The 20314-nt window shown below is 43.0% G+C and overlaps 1 protein-coding gene across 2 annotated transcripts in view; it reads right to left on the reverse strand.

The window, feature by feature from the left end:
* The window catches only part of LOXHD1 (lipoxygenase homology PLAT domains 1), a 289434-nt gene that overhangs the window by 193928 nt on the left and 75192 nt on the right, over window positions 1-20314 (reverse strand). For both annotated transcript variants that reach the window (XM_039545016.1, XM_039545015.1), the window contains exon 8: window positions 12428-12542. In XM_039545016.1, coding sequence (XP_039400950.1) covers window positions 12428-12542 — 115 coding nt within the window. The remainder of the gene's footprint in view (window positions 1-12427; window positions 12543-20314) is intronic.

Below are 20314 nucleotides of genomic sequence, written 5' to 3' on the forward strand. Positions count from 1 at the left end.
TTCCAAAGGTTTCCTTCTGCTTTCTCAGCACATCCCTACATCACCACAAGAGGAGTGTGTTCTTCAGCAACAGAACAAGGGTTGTGTTTTAAAGGGGCTCCATGGCCTGGAGCGCTGCTCCGTGGCTGGCAGTTCAATTCTGGAGCTCAAGCACAGATAAAAGACGGCGCGGCTGGGTCATAGATTTCTTTCCCCCTGCTTCTTCTGACATACCAAGACCATAAAAAAAATGACCACTGTTCAGTTCCTGTACCAGCTCCCCAGAACTAGATTGCAATGTGTGTGGGACAGGAACTATTTCTTCTTCTTTATTTGTAAAGTGCTAAGCATTTGACAGAGGTATGTGTGACAGATAAGGCAATTTCCTGCAATAGGCTTGATAGGCTTCATTGTATTCTGCCTCCTCCCCACACTGCAGCCCCACAACCCCTTGTGCTCATTTCTGCCCAACCCCCACCCCCCCGCTGCAGCCCCAAGACCAGAGAAGCTCTGGCCCCGGGGTGCAGCGGGGAGTGAGAGCTCCTCCAGTCCCAGAGCCACAGCGGGGCCCAGGAGCTTGGGCTTCCCCCGCCAACCCCCTCACTTCTGTGGAGGACCAGGGTCGGGGTGCTGGGGCTTCTCCCACCCTGCCCGCCTGGAGTTTCTGCCGGAGCACAGGGGTCAGGCATGGGGGCTTCCCCTGCCACCTTGCGGCTTCTGCTGGGGATGGTTAGGGACGCTGGAGCATCCCCCACCCAGGAGCTTCTGCTGGGGACAGGGTCAGGAGCCACTGTGGGGGGCGCTTTCCCTGTCCCACAGCTACTGCTGGGGATGGGTTTTGGAGCCGCTGCAGGGGGCTTTCCCTGTCCCACAGCTACTGCTGTGCATGGGGTTTGGAGCCGCTGGGGGGGGAGTTCCTGGTCCCGCGACTGCTGCTGCCAGGTACAGGGTTGGGGACCACTGGGGGGGCTTCCCCTGCACTATGATTGGGGCTCCAGGCTTCCACCACCGGGTGGCAGATTTTTTCCAGGGCCCCCCAGTTGGCTGGGGCCCCGGGCATGGGACCTGTGGGCCCAGTGGCTAATCCACCACTGCTTGAGAGTAAATGTGCTGTGTGGTAACTTATAACTTCAAGCAATACACTGTTGATAGCCCTTGCAGAGAAAGTAAAGTGCAGGCCCTGGCCTGTTTCAGCAGTCTGGCTTGTTGCGAATATCACAGAGTAGGCAAGAGTCAAGTGGAACCAAGAACCCCAGTCAGGAGTGAGTGAGATGCGGTTCTCACCCAACAGCGGTGACGGCTGGGAGATGGAAGCTGAAAGTGGGTGCCCTTGGTGGCCACGGAGGGGAAATTCAGGTGCCCTGAAATTGTGACAGAAGGTTAAGGGCAGCATGGTCCAGTGGCTAGATCACTGAGCATCAGGGTATCCAGGTTCCATTCCCCACTCTCCCAGTGACCTTGATGTGGCTTGAACAAGTCAATTCATCCTTCGGTGTCTCTGTATTCTCCATGCACACTTTGTCTGGCTTCAGGCACTGGCTCTTCCTCGGTTTCTGCAACGCCTAACACAATGCAGCCCCAGTCGAGATTTGGGACTCTAGGTTCCACTGTAATACTAATGAACATATACAACAAAAAGCAGTCATCCTATTTGAAGACAAAAAACTACAGCACATCACCATAGCAATGCTGCAGTGACAAGCAACTTGTCCTCAGAAAGCCAACGAATACGAATAATCTGAGCAATAGCATCCAGTTTTGCTCAGATCTTTTCCCTCGCCACTTTAGGGTGTCTGCGTGCCAGTGTTTAAAGGTTGTCTGTTTTGTATTCTGCAAATACATGTGTAGCTGTCACCCCCAATACCGATACTGAGCATATTGTGCTAGCCCATTGTTGCTACATAAAGAGGCTAAAAGAGTTAACCTTGCCAGAACACTACGGCAAGAGACAATTAAACCCAGCAGAGCTTCCCTCAACCGCAGCTTGGCTGTCAAACTGAAAACAGTCAGCAAGTGCAAGGCAATTAGTTTGCCAGGGGTGAGTGAACATTGTAATGACAGCAGCATCTTCCTGCTCATGCCCTGGAGATCAGTATGGTACGGCAGATTCCCAACGTACTCCAGCAATGATGTAAAAGTATCAACTGCAGTTAATTGTCCAAAAGCTTTTAGCAGACTAATTTGAATTGCTGCTGATTTACAGCATTCACGTGACAACACTAACTTAGGGTGGCCAGACAGCAAATGTGAAAAATCGGGATGGGGTGGGGAGTAATAGGAGCCTATATAAGAAAAAAGACCCAAAAATCGGGACTGTCCCTATAAAATCGGGTCATCTGGTCACCCTACACTAAATGTCTGAATACTGCTGGTATCAAGTTTACATGTGACTTCATTATGTTTGTGACACAAGCGCGATACGGCAGTTTCAAGATGCAGAACGCAAACTCGGTGTTTAAACAGCAAAGAGCATGTGTCTGTGCTCACTGCCTCAAGTGGTTTCAGAGTGTATGCATCACTTGTCTTGAAGGTGCTTGTGAAGGGATTTGGAACTGTCTGTGGCACGGGAGACAAACTGCTGGAAATGTAATTGTTAAACTGTGGGTGGAATTCAATGAGCATTTAAAGTCTCCCGGCCCTTGAACTGATTGCATAGCATCAAAGAACTGAAATTGAATGCTTAGGAAAAAACAAATAATGTTGTACTTATTAGAGTTGCTTAAATACAGTGCGGGGGAAATTCCAACTAGTGAACTAGTTTGCATAAAGTTACAAAAAATAAAAAGTAAAGGAGAAATTATTGTGGGCCTCTGCTACAGACCCATCAAGACTGTAAGTGACAGCAGAAAATTCCTGGACCTATTATCACTAAGGAGTTTGAGACTATAAGATAATGTAGTCACGGGGGACTGTAATTACCAAGCTCTCTAGTGATAACTGAAGCAGAGGAAAACTTGACTTGAAAATGCAGCTCCAGATTTCTGAGACTGTAACGCAGTGGGTAATCATATAAAAACTAAAGCTGAGTGAATAATTCACAATTGATAGTGTATGCAACTAATTTCACTGAGTAGAGTATGAAATTCTCAAATACATTTGTTATCCAAAGCAACCAAACAGGAATTCATTCAGAGAAGTCCAGTGGCCTCTCTCACATAGAAGGTCAGACTAGAGCAGTGGTTCTCAACCTTTTGGGCTCAGGACCCATTTGTAAATGTTTATGGCCTGTCACAACCCAGTAAATAGTCTGGGGGTGGTAGTTAAGCTGGTAGTTAAGCTTAGAGGTTCTCATGCAGGTCCCCACATCTGTACCCTATAGTTCAGAGTGAGGAAGGAACCTTGACAGGATTAATTATATAAACTACCCAGTTAGGACACAGAACCAATACTCTGTGATCTGCTACTAATTAACATAGTGAAAATTGCAAATTTTACAGTCAAATATACAATTCAAAATTCACCTTCAGAACTAGTACATATCTCAAGTGTTTTAATGTGTGTGGGATGCAAAGATGAAACAACTGAGATTATTACCTAATCAAAATTCACATAAGAAATTGAAATTTTGGACATTTATGGGAAATTGTTTTCCCTATTTAATCAGCTAATAACAATCCTTTGCAAAGCTTAGCCTCTAGGAACATACAGAAATTACTACCTATTGCTAAAGTAGGTAGGTATAGGAATAGGACCAAAAGTCTTTACTGTTAATGTAGTAGACTGAATGATGTTAGCTTTGAAAGAAAGGCAAAAATCAGTGGATTAATGATAAATTAAACTATATTTCTGATGCACATTTTACCTGACAATGTATTTTGCATACATCATGAACCCTCCCTTCTCCCCCTCATCTTGCACACCTTCATAGAATAATCTGTAAAAGCACTCTGAGATCATAGAGGAAAGGTTGAATCGAAGTCCGTAGTATTCTTATTATTAAAGATATAAATTTGGGATAAATTAAAGAGTTGCTCTGCTGAATTAGCACAGAGATCTTCTTAGTATCTTAGCAGTAACTCTGTTACTCTTGTTAACTCTGATTGTCATTTATTTGTTATAGCTGCTATTGATGTTTTAGAAGAACCTCTAGTAGAAATGACTCTAGAAGGTACTGTAGGTGATACAGATCAACTCTCAGCCCTTTTCTATGAAAAAAAAAAGGTGTTTTTATAACATGTGTTAGCTAATGTGGTAAAAACCTACTGTGGACAAGGCACAATACAGTACAGTTCTTACATGAGCTAGCTGGTGGGGATAAGCCATAGGCTCTATCCTATTGTTTTCTTCGACTTCCATGTGAAAACTACAAACTGCCTTGTCCACAGCAGGATTTTACATTTGTTAGCTAAGATGTGGTAAGAGAGCACCTTTTCTCCTAGTGTGGATGCACCCTAAAGCAAGGTAACTATTGTCCTTCCATGAGGGATGAATAATCCAGATGTTTTGGCCTTCAAATCTGTCATCAAAGCTTTTAGAGAGACAAGGTGAGTGAGGTAATATCTTTTGTTGGTGAGAGAGACAAGCTTCCAACACTCCTGCTATCGCATCCCAGAATGATGTTCACTTCTTTTGCAACAATATTACATTGTTGACTCATATTTAGTTTGTGATGCAAACAGGAGGGCCGTTCCTCAGGGAAAGGGAAGGCGCGAGGATGGGGGCTAGGGGAAAAGGGGCGGTGCGGAGATAGGGCCACGGTTGGGGCGCCAGTGGCCACCCCTCTTTTAGGGAGCTTCCCTCGCTCCTGACAAGCATCCACATGACAAGGACATTATTTCCTGTTTGCTAGGAATAATCTGTCATCAGATGGCAGGGGCCAAGCAAATTGTTTAAACAAAGCATGAAAACCCTGCTGCCTGGCTTCTGCACAATGATGTAATTGTCACACTTACAAGGATGTAATTCTGTGCAATCAAAGTGTGCGAGAACACAGAGGAGATGGTGTCCAGTAGGACATGACAGCCCAGCATTAGGCTAAATCTATGATAGCTCAGAAATTGTTTTACAGCCAACAGAGGACTTGCCAACAATCCATTTAAGAAGCCAATTCAATGCCTTAGCTGCCTATGCTAGAAAAGCTAATGCAAGAATTCAGCCCTTAAGTCTCAGCTGCCAAATATGTTCTATACATGGCTGCAGCAGTTGGCACAGGTGCTGAAAGTAATTGGCAGAGGCTAAAGGCCAAAGCGAGAGTGCCAGCAAGTCAAGTGTTGTAATTGACTGCTGGTGTTAACTGCTACACAAAAAATGTGATTGATTTACATCTAAACCTAAAAAACATGGAAATGATGACTTAAGGTAACAAATAAACATTCTATCACCCTTGCAGCCCATACCTTCATTTAACAGTAGTGATGTGTGAAAACCCAGTGATTGAAAGTTCACATTACATGTTCCAATAACCTTAACTTTGACCCACAACACAAGCTTATGAGCTCTTTCAATGTATGTCTTGTGGGTCAGAGTTAAGGTTGTTATTGTAATGTGTAATGTGACTTTTTAGGCTGATATTGTTGTGAAACGAATGAATAAACTGTACAAATATAGAAGACATTCTATAAGTCATGATTTTTTACTTTTAAGACCAATGAGGGGTTAATGGTGATGTTCTTGTTATGTATTTTGTATATCGGTTATTTGCTTTAGAAATTTAGGACCTATACTCAAGGTTGCTCAACACTACCCATTATAAGACCCTGTTTTCAGTTCTTACAACTTTGCCATACTTTCATCAGTTGAGCCAAAATTTCCTAAGACAGCTATTAGCTTCAGGCTGAATTGTTTTTTGAATGTTTCAGCATGCTTCAGTAATTTCTGAAAAATGCCAAGTTGAAAATAGTCTTGCAAATGTTTTATTAAGAAGCTCTACCACTTCCATGCTTTGGAGTAGAGAATTGAAATTTGGTAGAGTGTTCCCCTTTACATCAGTGATATGTATAATGTTATTTCCATGAGAACACACACTACTTTGGCCACATCTATAAACCTTTGAAAAAGTCTGTTTGCACATGCTCAGTAGAAACTTCTTAGAATTTAGCTGCTGAATTCTTCAAAGATTCTATCTGTACTGAGAATGTGCCCAAGGATTCATGGCCTGAGCAAGACCTTCCCTGCAATTGCAGCTCCCAGGTGTTGTTTACTGAATTGAAGACATCATCATAATGCATATGCATTAGAGGGATCAACTTAAGGTTGCATAGGTAACTTGAAATCTGGCATTTCCTAATTTTTGAGTACTAGACTTCACAACCTTAACATTTTTTTCATGTAGTTTTTGGCGTACAACAATGACTATTGATTAGCAAAAAGTTGTGGGTGAAAGAGCAAGAATGCCCTTTTGAAAAAAAATATGAAATATATAACTCCAGACTGTGTTGACATTTACATCAGTATTAATCTGCAGCACCTCATCAACTCTACTGAATGCAATGGAATTGCACTAGTGTGAATGACAGCACAATTTGAGCTATTAAAAGAAAAATGTGTCAGTCAAGTCCCTTTTCTTGCACAAGTGTTTCTAAGCCTGCTGGAGACTGGAGAATTGTTCTAGCTGTGCTTTTCATGGGCCATGCAAAATAGGCTGATTTTTCTTATTTTAAGAAAAACCGTGGATAACACTTTCTAGGTTAATGTATTTACTGAAGTTAACTGTCTTCCCTTCCTTACATGTATTGATTTATTTTATAGTTATTAAATAAAAACCAAGAGTAAAATCCTGGCCCAACTGACGTTAATGGCCACATTTCCACTGACTTCAATGGGAGTAAGGTTTCACCCCAGATCTTCTGCTGATTTAATTCAGTGTAGCCCCATTGACTTCAGTAGAGCTATAGAGATTTACATCAACTGAGGATCTGGCCCAATGTGTAGATATTCCTGAATTCATCTTTATTTGACTGGACTGTGAATCAGAAAAGCCTTGTGTGAAGGTAATTCAAGACCAGGTAGAAGAGTTTGCCAATTCAAAAACTGCAGCATATTTGAAAAAACTAAATCAATCCACAGTACCTTCAATCTCATTAATATTACAACAACCCAGCTATCACTTACCAATCTGCTCCTAGCCAGGAACAGTTCTTTCACCTTTGCTTCAAGTTGCTTCAGTAATTGCTAAACCATTTAAAAAATTTAGAAAAAAATACATGAATATATATTCCACTTGTCATAAATAGGACTGGGTAACTGTGAGATTGTAATTTAATGAACAAAAATAACATAGCTAGCTAAACACTGGGGTGTAAAACATTTAGTGGTAGCAGCATTGCTACCCTAGTGATGTGATTTATTTAGTCTATCCCATCCCATCATCCTCAGCCCAAGAGCTGTAGAGGCCACAGTGCACCGAATCTTGGGCAAAGGTGGCTAAGGACAGGAAAAATTAGTGGAGGATCTTCAGAATTCTACCGCTGCTGCAGAGGACGCCCCTGGGAACAGGGAACACCTGCAGAACAGCTATGGGAGGTGACGAAGGCAGGAGAATTGCCATAATTCTGTGAGGCAAGGCAGGGGACTGCTGACTCTGAATCTGGGGCTAGTCAGAGTCAGTGTGCAAACACACCGTGAAACCCATGAAAAGACAAACTTTTTACAGTGGCCTTGTGCTAGGGTGACCAGATAGCAAGTGTGAAAAATTAGGACAGGGTGTGAGGGTTAATAGGTGCCTATATCTGAAAAAGCCCTGATATTGGGACTGTCCCTATAAAATCGGGACATCTGGTCACCCTACCTTGTGCTTGGGTCTGACTGAGCTGCGCTGAGTGCAGGACCTGCCTTGGGAAGATGCTCTTTGGTTCTGGGCATGGTTGGGGGCTGTGCGAACAACCCATCCTCAAGGTTACTCCAGCCTTCTCCCAGCTGCCCACAGCAGCCAGAGCACATCAGTGTTATGGCCATGACCCTAGCCATGACCTACTAGGGTGGGGCTCTGATGCCAGCAGCACAAAGCCATGACACTCACTCCTTGCCACCTGCAAATTTTCCTTATACCAGATCCACCAGCTTTACATCTGCTTTGTGCTGGAAAAGACGTGCAAAAGAGCTGTAGGAGAAAAAAGAATTTGGCCCAGTATAGTGAAGATCCTAGACACGACTTAACCCTATTTAATGGGATGAAAAAACTTCTCTTTCATTATACTGGAAAGATTCTGGAAGCTTCCATTTCCAGAATTCATGGTTTTTATGACAAGTCAGTATGATAATTCATGTAGGTTTTTACAATTAACTTATTGTTGGACAAAATGTTAAAAACACATGATATTTCATCACCTTGTCATGTCTTGTCATAATTTTACTTTGCAGGCATGTGTGCATGACAAAAAGGTCTGAAATGTCATGTATTTCACTACCAGCACACAATCACAAAAAAAACCACCCCTGTGCTAAACCAGAAGCTGAAATGGTAGTACCTTCATCAGGAAATGCATGGTATTTTATCTTTTTATCATATCATCTATGCCATAAAATAAATATGTATAAAATGTCATGCATTTGCAGTCATTTCATCAGTGAACTCTATATAAACTCCTAGTTGGAAGATGCATGAGATTCCATCCTTTTGCCATATTCACAAAGTTGAGTAAAACATTTAGGGGCAGTCTGGCTACTCCATTGCTCACTTCATATCTGGGAGAAAAGATTAATCGATTAAACAGTAGGACAGCAACCTATATCTGGAATAATTTCCTCTTGTTTTTGCCTGATAAACCACCACAATTCTGTAAGCATTTGCTTATAGGTGCTGGAAATTTTAGCTAGCATTTAGGAAACCATGAGTGGAAAACTGTAGTCAGGGTAGAAATGGTTATCTCCCAGGGGACTACATTTTAAGAACCTCAGAATGCAAAAGGCTTGTTTGCTATGACTCTCATTTCCAGCCATCTTAGCCCTCTGCTTTCCTCTATAACAAGGATGAAGTTGATAATGCTAGACACCATCACAGTGTTTTTGAACAGAGTCATACTTATGCCAATCGTACAGTAAAACCACCACCATCTCTTCTTTCTTTCATTCAGAGAAATACAACTAATGCTTCTGGAAGGAAAAATCATTAACTAGAGTGTCAGCGAAGACTTACACAACTTGTAACTCATTTAAGGTCACCATGGGTTTAAAAATAGCCAGCATTTTTATTGGGATATCTTCGCTTCCTCTTTAAAGGGCATGCAGTATTTTTTTTAAAGTGTGTTTTGGATTCTTTCCAAGGCCACCAGCAGAACAACATTTCAGTGCAACGAAGGGTATGTCTACACAGTAATTAAGGACCCTTGGCTGGCCCAAGTCAGCTGACTCAGGCTCCCAGAGGTTGGGCTGCAGGGCTGTAAAATTGAAATGTAAACATTCAGGCTTGGGCTGGAGCTTGGGCTCTGTGACCCTCCCCTCTTGGGATCCCAGATCTTAGGATCCAGCCCAAACCCAAACATCTACACAGCTATTTTACAGCCGCACAGCGCAAGCCCGAGTGAGCTGACATGGGCCAGCCACCACGGGTCTTTAACTGCTCTGCAGACATACCCATTCTCACCTAAAAGCTGACCAGGAGAAAACTCACGGTAAAACAGGTGCCTTTAATGGCCTTACCAATTACCATAAGACAGATAGGAGTGCTGTAATGGGAGAGCAGCAGCGTTCAATGGGTAGAGCAGCAGAGGGGGAGTCAGGAGAACTGGGCTCTGTTCCCACTTCTGCCACTCACCAGCTCTGCGAGCTTGGGCAAGTCACCTTGTAGCCTCAGTTTCCCCACTTGTAAAATGGGGGAAATGATACCTACCTTGTAAAGTGCTTTGAGATCTATGGATAAGAGATATGATGCATTAGGGGGCTCAGATAAATATATACACAGCAAGTTCTCACTGCTGTTGCTAATGATGGCTGGAATAGTCAAAACAAAACACCTCTGTGAGTAGTGATTTCAGAATATAAAATATGGCAAACAGGTCTGAAATTTCATGTATTTTCATTACCATTCCCATATCATTTTTCTTTACAGAGTCTCATGTTTGAGTTGCTTCACTGGGAAGAGAAGCTCTTTTGAGGATAAAATTTAAAATAGCTTCAGGTACCTCTTGTCGGTGCTGTAGAAACGGAGAAAATGTGAAGTTACCGTATGACATTAACAGAGGGTTAGTATTTTCTGAAATACATTTGCAACAAAACTAAACTAGCAAGCATAATGAAAGATAAAACCAATAATCCCCTTTAGATCCTACAGGTAAGGCAAATGAATATTTTTTCTATTAAAACATTGTTCTGCCAAAGGGGAAGTTAGAAACTATTGAGCAATAATATTTTAATATTGCAGACAATTTTGTTATCGGCACATGTTAGTCTGATTAGATCCAGGTAAAGCATAGCCCTGTCAAGCAATCGGACTGAGTGGAATCTCAGCTGGAGCACTGTGAACTCCAAATCAAGTGAAACGCTCAAAAAATCAAAAATATTTTCTCTCTTCAGAGTCAATAATTTTCAAAAGGGGCAAACAGCATGGTTTCTCTTGGGTTTTAAAATCAAAATTATTACAGACTCACAAGGGACCTCAGCAAGTCCCATCCCCAGCCAGAGTTTTACCTAACTTCCTTAAATGGCCTCCTCAAGGATTGAACTCACAACCCTACATTTAGCAAGTTAATGCTCAAACCACTGAGCTATCCCTCCCCTCTATAGTTGGCTTTAAAAAAATATGATCTGGTGAATAAGGCACTAGATTGGAAGGCAGGAATTCTGGGTTCTATTTGCAGCTCAGCCACTGTGTGACCTTGGGTAAGTCACTTCAACGGCCCGTGCCTCGATTTCCCCTACTATTTGTGTTATCTGTTCAGCGTGTAAGCTCTCTGGGGCAAGGACTGTCACTGCACTTGTGTAACCCACTGGTGAGAGTGTTACAGATTCTTGTCTGAGTCAATCCACGAATGATATGAGTCTGTTACTGGATAAGTTAGAGGGCTCTGAGTCCTTAGCTCAAACTGTAGCAGCTTATGCTATTACCTTGGATATTCCTGGTTCAGCCCCTTGTGCTGGCCAAGATGGCAGCCATCACACTTGTACAAAGCCTCACACAAAGAACTCTCATTCTTAGTTTGAGAGACTGAGTAATACAAATAATAAATACTGCTACTAATAAGAAGAATTTGTAGAATAGTTTTTCAAAAAATAGACTCTCCGTCAGTGGGAGCAATTTTGCACATGCAACCATATGCACAGAACTGTACATGTCTACATTAGTGACACAAATTTCAAACCCTGCCCTCAGATGCTTATGTAATAAAACCCAAATTAGTCAAAGAGCTTTCTCAGGAGCCTATGAGTTATCAGTGAAGTGCCCGTTACATTGGATTGCTCTCTCCTCTGTGAAAGAGAGCCAGTGGGCAAAAAATGGATATTATGAACAGGACCCAGAAATATGGAACAGCCATATTTCAAATAAAACTCTAGTCTCACAAGTCTGCTGTGCCATAAGGAAAACTACATGCTGTTTTTTAACTGCAAGTTAATAATGTCGGTGAAGACCCCTGCAGTGGTTTCCCTGACTGTTCTTAGCTCTTTCCAAAAATGAGTTCCAGCCTTCCACAGCCTAGTGTCAGGCCCCATAAAGCAGAAACAGGTTGTTTTTTTAAAAATTCACAGTGTTCTGAAACATCTCCTTTATGTGCAGATCTACACATTCAGCTGGTGGCCACTGGCACAGCTCCATCAAAATCAATGGATTTACACTAGAGGAATGTCTGGCCCATACTTTCCTCATCCACTAACTCTTATTTGCTGGTTCCAGACAGCTGGCCTTTATCTGTAGGCCAGGGCATTAACCCTTTACATTCCATGCCCCATACAAATGTTCAGGACCATAACTTTCAACAGCACAGGTCAACGTTTTCTGCCCTGGGTTGCTGAGCACATGCAGCTTCCGATGATTTCTCTGGAAGTTGTGGGTGGTCAACAGTTATGAAAAACAGGCTACATACACAAGTGACTATATATGGAGTCAAGAGCCTAACTTTAGGCACCCAGGTGAGAAAATATTGCCGTTTCATTTCAATACTGTGATGAAGAAGTCAGGATGTACCAAGAACCCTACAGGTGTTACCATGGCAGATGTACAGAACTGTCCGTGAAAGAGATGTAGGCACTCAAGGCATACAGGGCCCAGACCTGCAAGGCAATGAGTGCTCTTCACTCCAATCTAACTTCCTGGGAAATGAGAGTGTTCAGCAAATTGCAGGGTTGGACCTTACAAAGTATGGTCTGCAGAACATCCTTACACATGAGGGTTTGTAGGGTATTGGAGTGAGAAATATCCAATAGTATGAATCTGCATTTTCCTTACAAAATCTGCATATATTTAGGCTATGTTCCATCTGCATCTATCAGCAAAATACTATTATGTTTCAACAAAAGCAATACAAATTATTGAATGCAGAGTGGCCCTTAGGATTATACAATTCTCTCTAATACTCACTTGCTGGTAAGATGAGTCTTCGGTGTGATCCCAAATTCTCCAAAGAGAGTAACAAAGACATTGGCGTCAGTTCCTGCTCCTCGTACATCTCCTGTCACAGTCACCACCTCATAAACTGTTGGAGAAGAAAAGAAAAATTACTCACAGATCACTTCACCCACTACTGAAATGTATCAATCTGTGGGGTGGACCACATCACTGCTTAACACTACAGGTTAGAATTTACCCAACTAAAATTGTTGTGGATATTTATGTAGACAGATGAAATTTACTCAGATTGGAATTGGGCAGGACAGAGTTAATTCAAACAAAATAAGCCTCTGTGTGCATATTCATGCATGCATGTACATATTTTTAATGTATGTTATTTATATAACATGTTTTTTTTTAAAAAAATAGGTACCTAAAATTAGACTCCTCGGATTTTCAAAAATACCTAAGTGAAGGGACTTATACACCTCTACCTCAATATAACGCCACCTGATAACACACAAATTCGGATATAATGTGGTAAAACAGTGCTCCATGGTGGGGGGGAGCTGCGTGCTCGGGCGAATCAAAGCAAGTTCGACATAAAGTGGTTTCACCTATAATGTGGTAAGATTTTTTGGCTCCCGAGGACAGCGTTATATCGAGGTAGAGGTATACTTCTAAGTCACTAAGGTGCTTTACAAATTCCACCCTTAGATCCTTGGATGTAGGAGCCTAATCTTAAGTAGCCATGTTTGAAAACCTTTGCCATATTATATATCATGTCAAGTTAAAAAAAAGCACCCACTAGGTTGAGTTATAAATTCCTTCTACTGCCACTTTTCCAACTGCTCGTAACATCCTCAGACAAACTCTTTCATGGCTGAAGTGTTCCATACTTGGTCTAAGCCCAAAGGTAAATTTGTAATTAATGTTTGAGCAAAATTGGTTGAACTATTTTTGATTTATGCATGTGTCAAAGCAATGGCCTCTTCCTTATTTGTTCCAATGAGATATTTGCATAAGGCTAACTGAGAAACGAATAAAGCTAGAAAGTTCAAATTTGACTTGTTTTGTAGATCTCACTGAAGTGTAAATGTTAAAGAATGGTGAAGACAGGGTGGCCATACAGAATGATCTGGGTCATTTGGTAAGCTGGACCCATTCAAAGAAAATGAGTTTAAATACAAGCAAATGCATCTAGTAACAAAAAATGCAGCTCATACCTACAGGGGAAAAAAGGACTGTATCCTGGAAATCAGCAACTCTGAAAAGTGCTTAGCGGTTATAGAGGACATACAATTCAGGAGTTCCCAGAGCACTGCTGTGACCAAAAGGGCTAGTGTGATGCTTGTATGTGTAAACAGGGGAGTAGTGAGCAGGAATAGAGGTGATTTTACCTCTTTACAGCATTGCTGAGACTGATACTGGAATGCTGCGTCCAGTTTTTGTATCCACATTTTAAAAACAATGTTAACAAATTGGAGAAGGTGCAGAGAAGAGCCACAAAAATGATCTGAAGGCAGGGAAAAAAAGCCTTATAGTGAGAGACTTAAGGAACTCAATCTGTTTAGTTTATCGAAAAGAAGATAAAGAGAACTTGATTATGGTGTATAAGTACCATCATGGGGAGAAAATGAAGGGTGTATTAAAAGGCTATTTAACCAAGCAGAGAAATGCATAACAAGAACTAACAGATGGAAGTTCAAGCCAAACAAGTTCAATAAGACAAATTTTTAACAGTGAGGATGATTAACCATTGGAACTGGATTCTTCATCTCTAGCAGATTTCAGATCAAGACTGGATGCCTTTCTGAAAGAGATGCTTTAGTAAAACAATAGTTAGTGGGCTCAATGCAGGGGTAACTAGATGAAATTCTATGGCCTCTGGGCTTGTCTACACTACAAAATGTAAGCAGAGAATCACAGCACCTCGCTTTTTCTTCACAGTAAACATGCAATACCACCAAATGTGTGTGCCCGCTAAAGTTTAACTGGACTTTGATTGTAACTGTATACTCACCAGAGGTGCCTTCCCCGGCATCACAGTTGGCCACCGTGATGTCCTGTGACCCCCCCCCCCGGGCTTCAGGGTTAAAAATATTTCCTGGCTCTCTGGGAGAATGGATCCACCGCTCACCTATTTCCCATTCTCCTCCATCTCCTCTTCCTCATCCACCATATCGTCCTCCTTGTTGTCCCTAGACTCACACACCTGTGAGGTGTCCATGTTGCTTGTGAGGGTGCAGGTAGGATAACCCCCGATAATTGCATGCAGCTCATTGTAGAACCGACATGTGTGGGGTTCAGCACCAGAACAATTGTTCGCCTCCCTTGGCTTCTGGTACGCTTGGCGAAGTTCTTTTATTTTCACACGGCACTGCTGTGTGTCCCTCGTGTAGACCTTCTCCCCCATTCCACGAGCGATCTTTGCATAGATGTCAGCATTTCTTCTGCTGGATCGGACTCTTCTCCCCACACAGTGATGAGATCCATTGGGACGGGTGGGTCACAGAGACCCCATTGGCCACCTGATGTGCTGAGACTACCTCTGAGCCTGTTTTCCCTGCCAGCTTGGGACTTCAGAACCCTGTCTTGTTGAGTCAGACATGCTAGCCTGCTGCAAACACCAACCCAGGTCTGAACCACGTCCCCCAAAAGCTGCAGACTTAACTGACTACGGCTTAGAAAGTGTTCCTATCTCTAGCACCTAGATACCCAGTTCCCAATGGGATCCATACCCCAAATAAATCCATTTTACTCCATATAAAGCGTATACAGAGCAAACTCATAAATTGTTCGTCCTCTTTAACACAGAGAGATATGCACAACTATTTGCTCCCCCAGGAATTACTTACTTACTCTGGGTTAATTAGTAAGTAAAAGTGATTTTATTAAATATAAAAAGTAGATTTAAGTGGTTCCAAGTAATAGCAGACAGAACAAAATAAGTTACCAAGCAAAATAAAACAAAAATACGCAAGTCTAAGCCTAATACAGTAGGAAACTGAATGTAGGTAAATCTCACTCTCAGAGATGCTCCAATAAACTTCTTTCACCAACTAGACTCCTTCCTAATCTGGGCCCAATCCTTTCCCTGGTACAGTTCTTGTTAGCTCCAGCTCAGGTTGTAGCTAGTGGATTTCTCATGGGTGCAGCCCGTTTTGTTCTGTTCCATTTCCTTATATAGTTTTGGCACAAGGCGGGAATCTTTTGTCTCTTTAGGTCTCCACTCGTCCTTCTAAATGGAAAATCCCCAGGTTTAAGATGGATTCCAGTACCAGGTGACATGGTCACATGTCCTGCGACACCCCCAACCTTCATTCTTCCTGACCTGACTTACAGGAAGGCTTGCAAGTAAACAGAGCCATCTACAGTCAATTGTCCTTGTTGATGGGAGTCATCAAGATTCTAAACCACCATTAATGGCCCAGCTTTGCATAACTACAATAGGACCTTGGAGTTATATTTTATAGCCCTAGTTTCAGATACAAGAATGATACATTCATACAAATAGGATGAACACACTCAGTAGATTATAAGCTTTGTAATGATACCTTACAAGAGACCTTTTGCATGATGCATATTCCAGTTACATTACATTCATGCTCATTAGCATATTTTCATAAAATCACATGGAGTGCAACATCACATCCACCACCTTCTGTGCAGACCAAGCTGGCGCGTGTTTGGGGTGTGTAGTCTCCATAATCAGCTGTGCTCAAGCTGGCATGCTTCCAATGCTGATCAAACAGGAAATGGGAAATCAAAAGTTCCCAGGGCTTTAGCAGGGGAGGAGCTGTTTCCTGTGTACCTGGCTGCAGTGCAGCAGAGTTGAGAATGATCTCCAGAGGGGTCAAAGATGAGCATTGTGGGACACCACCTGGAGACCAATTAAGTCAAATTACACAACGCTGCATCTGCACTACCTCGCAGTCGACCCATGAAAATTGAACTAAGCGCTATACCTATCACAGAGGTGGATTACAGACGTCGACATTAGAGGTGACTTAGGTCAGCGTAAAGAACCCGGTAGCATAGACACATACATTAACAGGTCAGCTTAAGGTGGCTTTCTTCAACCTAGCTTTTTAGTGTAGACGAGGCCTCTGTTATACATGGCAGACTAGGTGATTTAATGGTCCTTTCTGGCCTTCAGGTCTATGAATATTAGATATCTTTGATATCAACTATATTTCTAGGCACAAAGTGGTGGAGTTAAGGCCTAACTTTCGACCTTTAAACTCAGCAGTCCCATCTTAACAATGTGAGAATGTCAATTTTGTCTGGATATATAATAATTATTACATATTCTATTATCGCACATTTCTGTGGCTGCAGACATACACACATAAAAAAGAAACAAAGCATTCACCAATACTGTTGACACTGAGCAGTAATAACAGTCATCCACTATCACCCATCTCAAAACACCAGCAGGGAAGAAACTCATTCAGAGTTTTAGCCTAAAAGTCTAGAAAATATTTGTCTGGAAAGAAAACTGAGCTAGTTTACACCAAGTCCTGATGGCCAGCAAACTCTGCAATACAGACAACACTGAAATGGTCTAGATCAGATGTTCCCAAACTGCGGTCTACAAGGACTTTACTGGAGACTGGCTGGTCACATGGTGCTGGCTTCCCTTCCTTATTTACAGCTGCTCCATTGATTTCAAAATCAGCTAGAAATACCCAAATACTTTCCTAGTATCATCTTTCAATGAAAGCAATTGCTATAGCCACCACAGTGATCTGGCATGTCCATAAATAGGACAGGGAGTGGGCCACATGACAGTCTATTAAAACCTGGTTAGTGCTCTACTAAAGTTTGAGAATTCCTTGGGTGAGGTGCCTTATGCATGTGCTCAAAGGAAAACAAGGTTTTATATTAACCACATAGCATGAATAGGAAACCCACAGCATGTAAACCAATTTTTTGCCTCCACAAAGCAATGTTTCACTTTCAGCTTCCGCCAGCTTGTAGGTCCTTATGGGTCAAGGATACAAGCTGTGAAAGATTGGTATGTTGCTAATGGTCAGAACCTTTAGTCACATTTCCAACCAATGGAAAATCATAGAATCATAGAATCATAGAATCTCAGGGTTGGAAGGGACCTCGGGAGGTCATCTAGTCCAACCCCCTGCTCAAAAAGGACCCCAACCAACTAAATCATCCCAGCCAGGGCTTTTGTCAAGCCCCTGAAAAAAACCTCTAAGGAGGGAGGGACCTCCCTACCTCTCCCTTCAGTTCTTCACCACTCCCTACCCCTAAAAGTGAAAAAAATTTTTTTCCCAATATCCAGCTCCCCCTCCCCCTCCTCATTACTCCTTGTCTGTTCTGTCATCTTCACTGACTACAGTCTAGATCCATCCTCTTTCCCCCCCCCTCAGGTAGCCCCAAAGCAGCAGCAAATCCCCCCCCCTTCTCTTCTCTTTCTTCTCTTCTGCAAATCCACCATCCCAGTTCCCATGCTCCAGCACCCCCTAACCATTTTTTGCCCTTTTTGGACTCTCTCTCCCAATTCTCCCACCCTTTCCTTAGGGTGTGGTACAAAACTGGACACAGTACTCCACAGTACTCAGGCCTCACCAGTGCTGGAGAGATCAATCGATCACTCCCTCTGCCTGCTGGCCTGCCCCCAAACAAAACCCCAAATGCCATTAGCCTTCAGCAAGGCAAGCTTTCTGCACTGTTGGCACACTGTTTCCCAATATTCCCTTTCTTTTCCCTTGCTGCCAGAACTGCTGCCTGGCCAGAGTCTGCAGCAGTCTCAGTTGGTGCCTAGTCTGCAGCAGTGCATGGGATTCTTCCTCTGCTTGTGCTGGCTGATGTCCTTGATGATTTCCTCCTCCCTTTCCCTTGTCTATCCCTCTCCTCTAATCCTACCTCCTCCCCCCTCCTCCAGCCCCTCAACCCCTCCTCCCAGTCAGTGTCCATCTGCAAACTTGCTAAGGGTGCAGTCCACACATCCCTCCAGAATGAAGAATAAAACAGATAATAAAATAAACCCAGCCGGCCCCGCACTCCACTGGCCTTCAACTAGACACTGAACATGGAATCATTGATCACTACCAGCAACCATCTAGCATCATTTAGTTCCACCTTACCCCTATCCATCCCACCCACATTTTCATCATCTTGCTGGCAAAAAAAACTGGGAGACTGTAAAAAAAGCAAGACTGTAGTCCAAAAATTGCCAAAGTCCAGAATCCCATCCACCCAGTCATCCTCCCCATCCAGTTAAGTTATCATAGCAGGCAGGAAGGCAATTTGGTTAGTGAGTCCATGCTGATGCCCCCTGATCTTCCCCCTCCTTTGTTTCCCTCCTTTCTTCTTTCTTGGATTGATCAGAGATTTTCCTTGAGGGACTGTTCCATGACTTTTTCTGTGACTGGACTGACCTTCTTCCTTCTTCCTTTTTCTTCCTTTTTCTTCCTTCTTTTTTTTTTTTTTTTTTTTCCTTTTTCCCATTCATGCCATCTTTTCAGAGATAATGGCCATTTCTCTCCCAATGGCTCTGCCAACTCATCATCTCAACTCAGCCCTTTGCACCCCTCGGATGCAGCCGGCCCTCGCCCCCTTGACCTCGCTCAACCAGCTTTCCTAAATAGCCCCTGGCTACCTTCCTCCATACCTTGCTGCAGAGTGCAGAGCCCCCATGGCAGAGAGTGCAGCTGTGTGCTGTCTGAAAAAAAAGTCTGTGCAGCAGAGCCACTAAAGCTCTCCACATCTACTCTCCTCCTCTCCTCTCTGTCACTTTTCCCTCTTTCCTTTCCTTTCCTTTTGTTCATTTCCCTCCTTTCTTTTCCTTTCTTAACATTTCTTCTCTTCTTTTTCTTCCTGTCTTAACATCTCCTAAAGATTTATTTGGCCTTCCTGATTTTTACCTGCCCTTTCTGTGCACTGTCTTCTCCTTTTTCTTCCTCTCTCCTTTTTGTGTTTGTTTTTTTTGTTTTTTTCTTGTTTTGTTTTCTTGTGTTTGCAAGATGAGTGTTTTGCTGTGTTTAAGCTTTAACTTTGCTTTTTTTCTTTTTTCTTCCTACACATCGCAATATTTTCTTCCTTTTCCTCCTTTTTTTCCTTTCTTTCCTTTCCCGTCCTGTTTTCCTCCCTTCTGCTTCTTCTCCCAGGGTCCCCCCAGTTTCTTCCCTTTTCTGTCTTCCTTCTTTCTTCTCTCCTCCTTCTCTCTGTTCTCTGTCTTTTTTTTTTTTCTTCTTGTCAGGTCTCCTTCTCCTTGTCCCTTTCCTCATCCTGCCCACCCTCTCCCCCTCACTCTCTGTCTCCTCTCCTTCCACTATTCCTTTCTTCCCCAGGTTCCACTAGAGCTTGCTTTCCTCCCCTTTCCTCCAGCCCAGCAGAACCTCTAAATTGTCCCCTAGCCTTTGGACTTTCCCAGATGATTGTCTGTGTGATGTGCACTTCAGAAGATGGTGATTGATTAATTTGATTCAGCCTAGAACCACTCATGTGCTCTGTAGCCTGTTGTTGGTCCCTCCCAGAGGCTCTCAGACCTCATCCCCTGGCCTGGCTACCTCGCCCTCCACATTGGTCCTCCTCCCTCACCCATTATTCATCCACTTTCACTTTTTCTGCTGTTTCATTTCTCTCCTCATTTTTTCTGCCATCTCATTCATCACTCTCAGTCATACTGCTCTCTCTTTCCCCCTATGCAACTGCCCTGCCTGTCCTGCATCTCCCCATTACCCCCCTGCTATCCATCACTCCAGTCATATTTCCATCCAGGTCTCTTATATATCCAATCATTTGTAATTCCTTTTCTGTCTCTGCCTCTTCTTCTCCATCTTTTTGTTGTTCCCTTCTTGTTGTTCTTCTCTCTTTCCTTCTTTGTCTATAACTCTCTCATTCCTGCTTCCCTCCTTCTTCTCCCTCCCCTCCTGCCCTCCCCTCTCCCCTTTC

Source organism: Mauremys reevesii, linkage group 6 (genome assembly GCF_016161935.1).
Source record: "Mauremys reevesii isolate NIE-2019 linkage group 6, ASM1616193v1, whole genome shotgun sequence".
NCBI lineage: Eukaryota > Metazoa > Chordata > Testudines > Geoemydidae > Mauremys > Mauremys reevesii.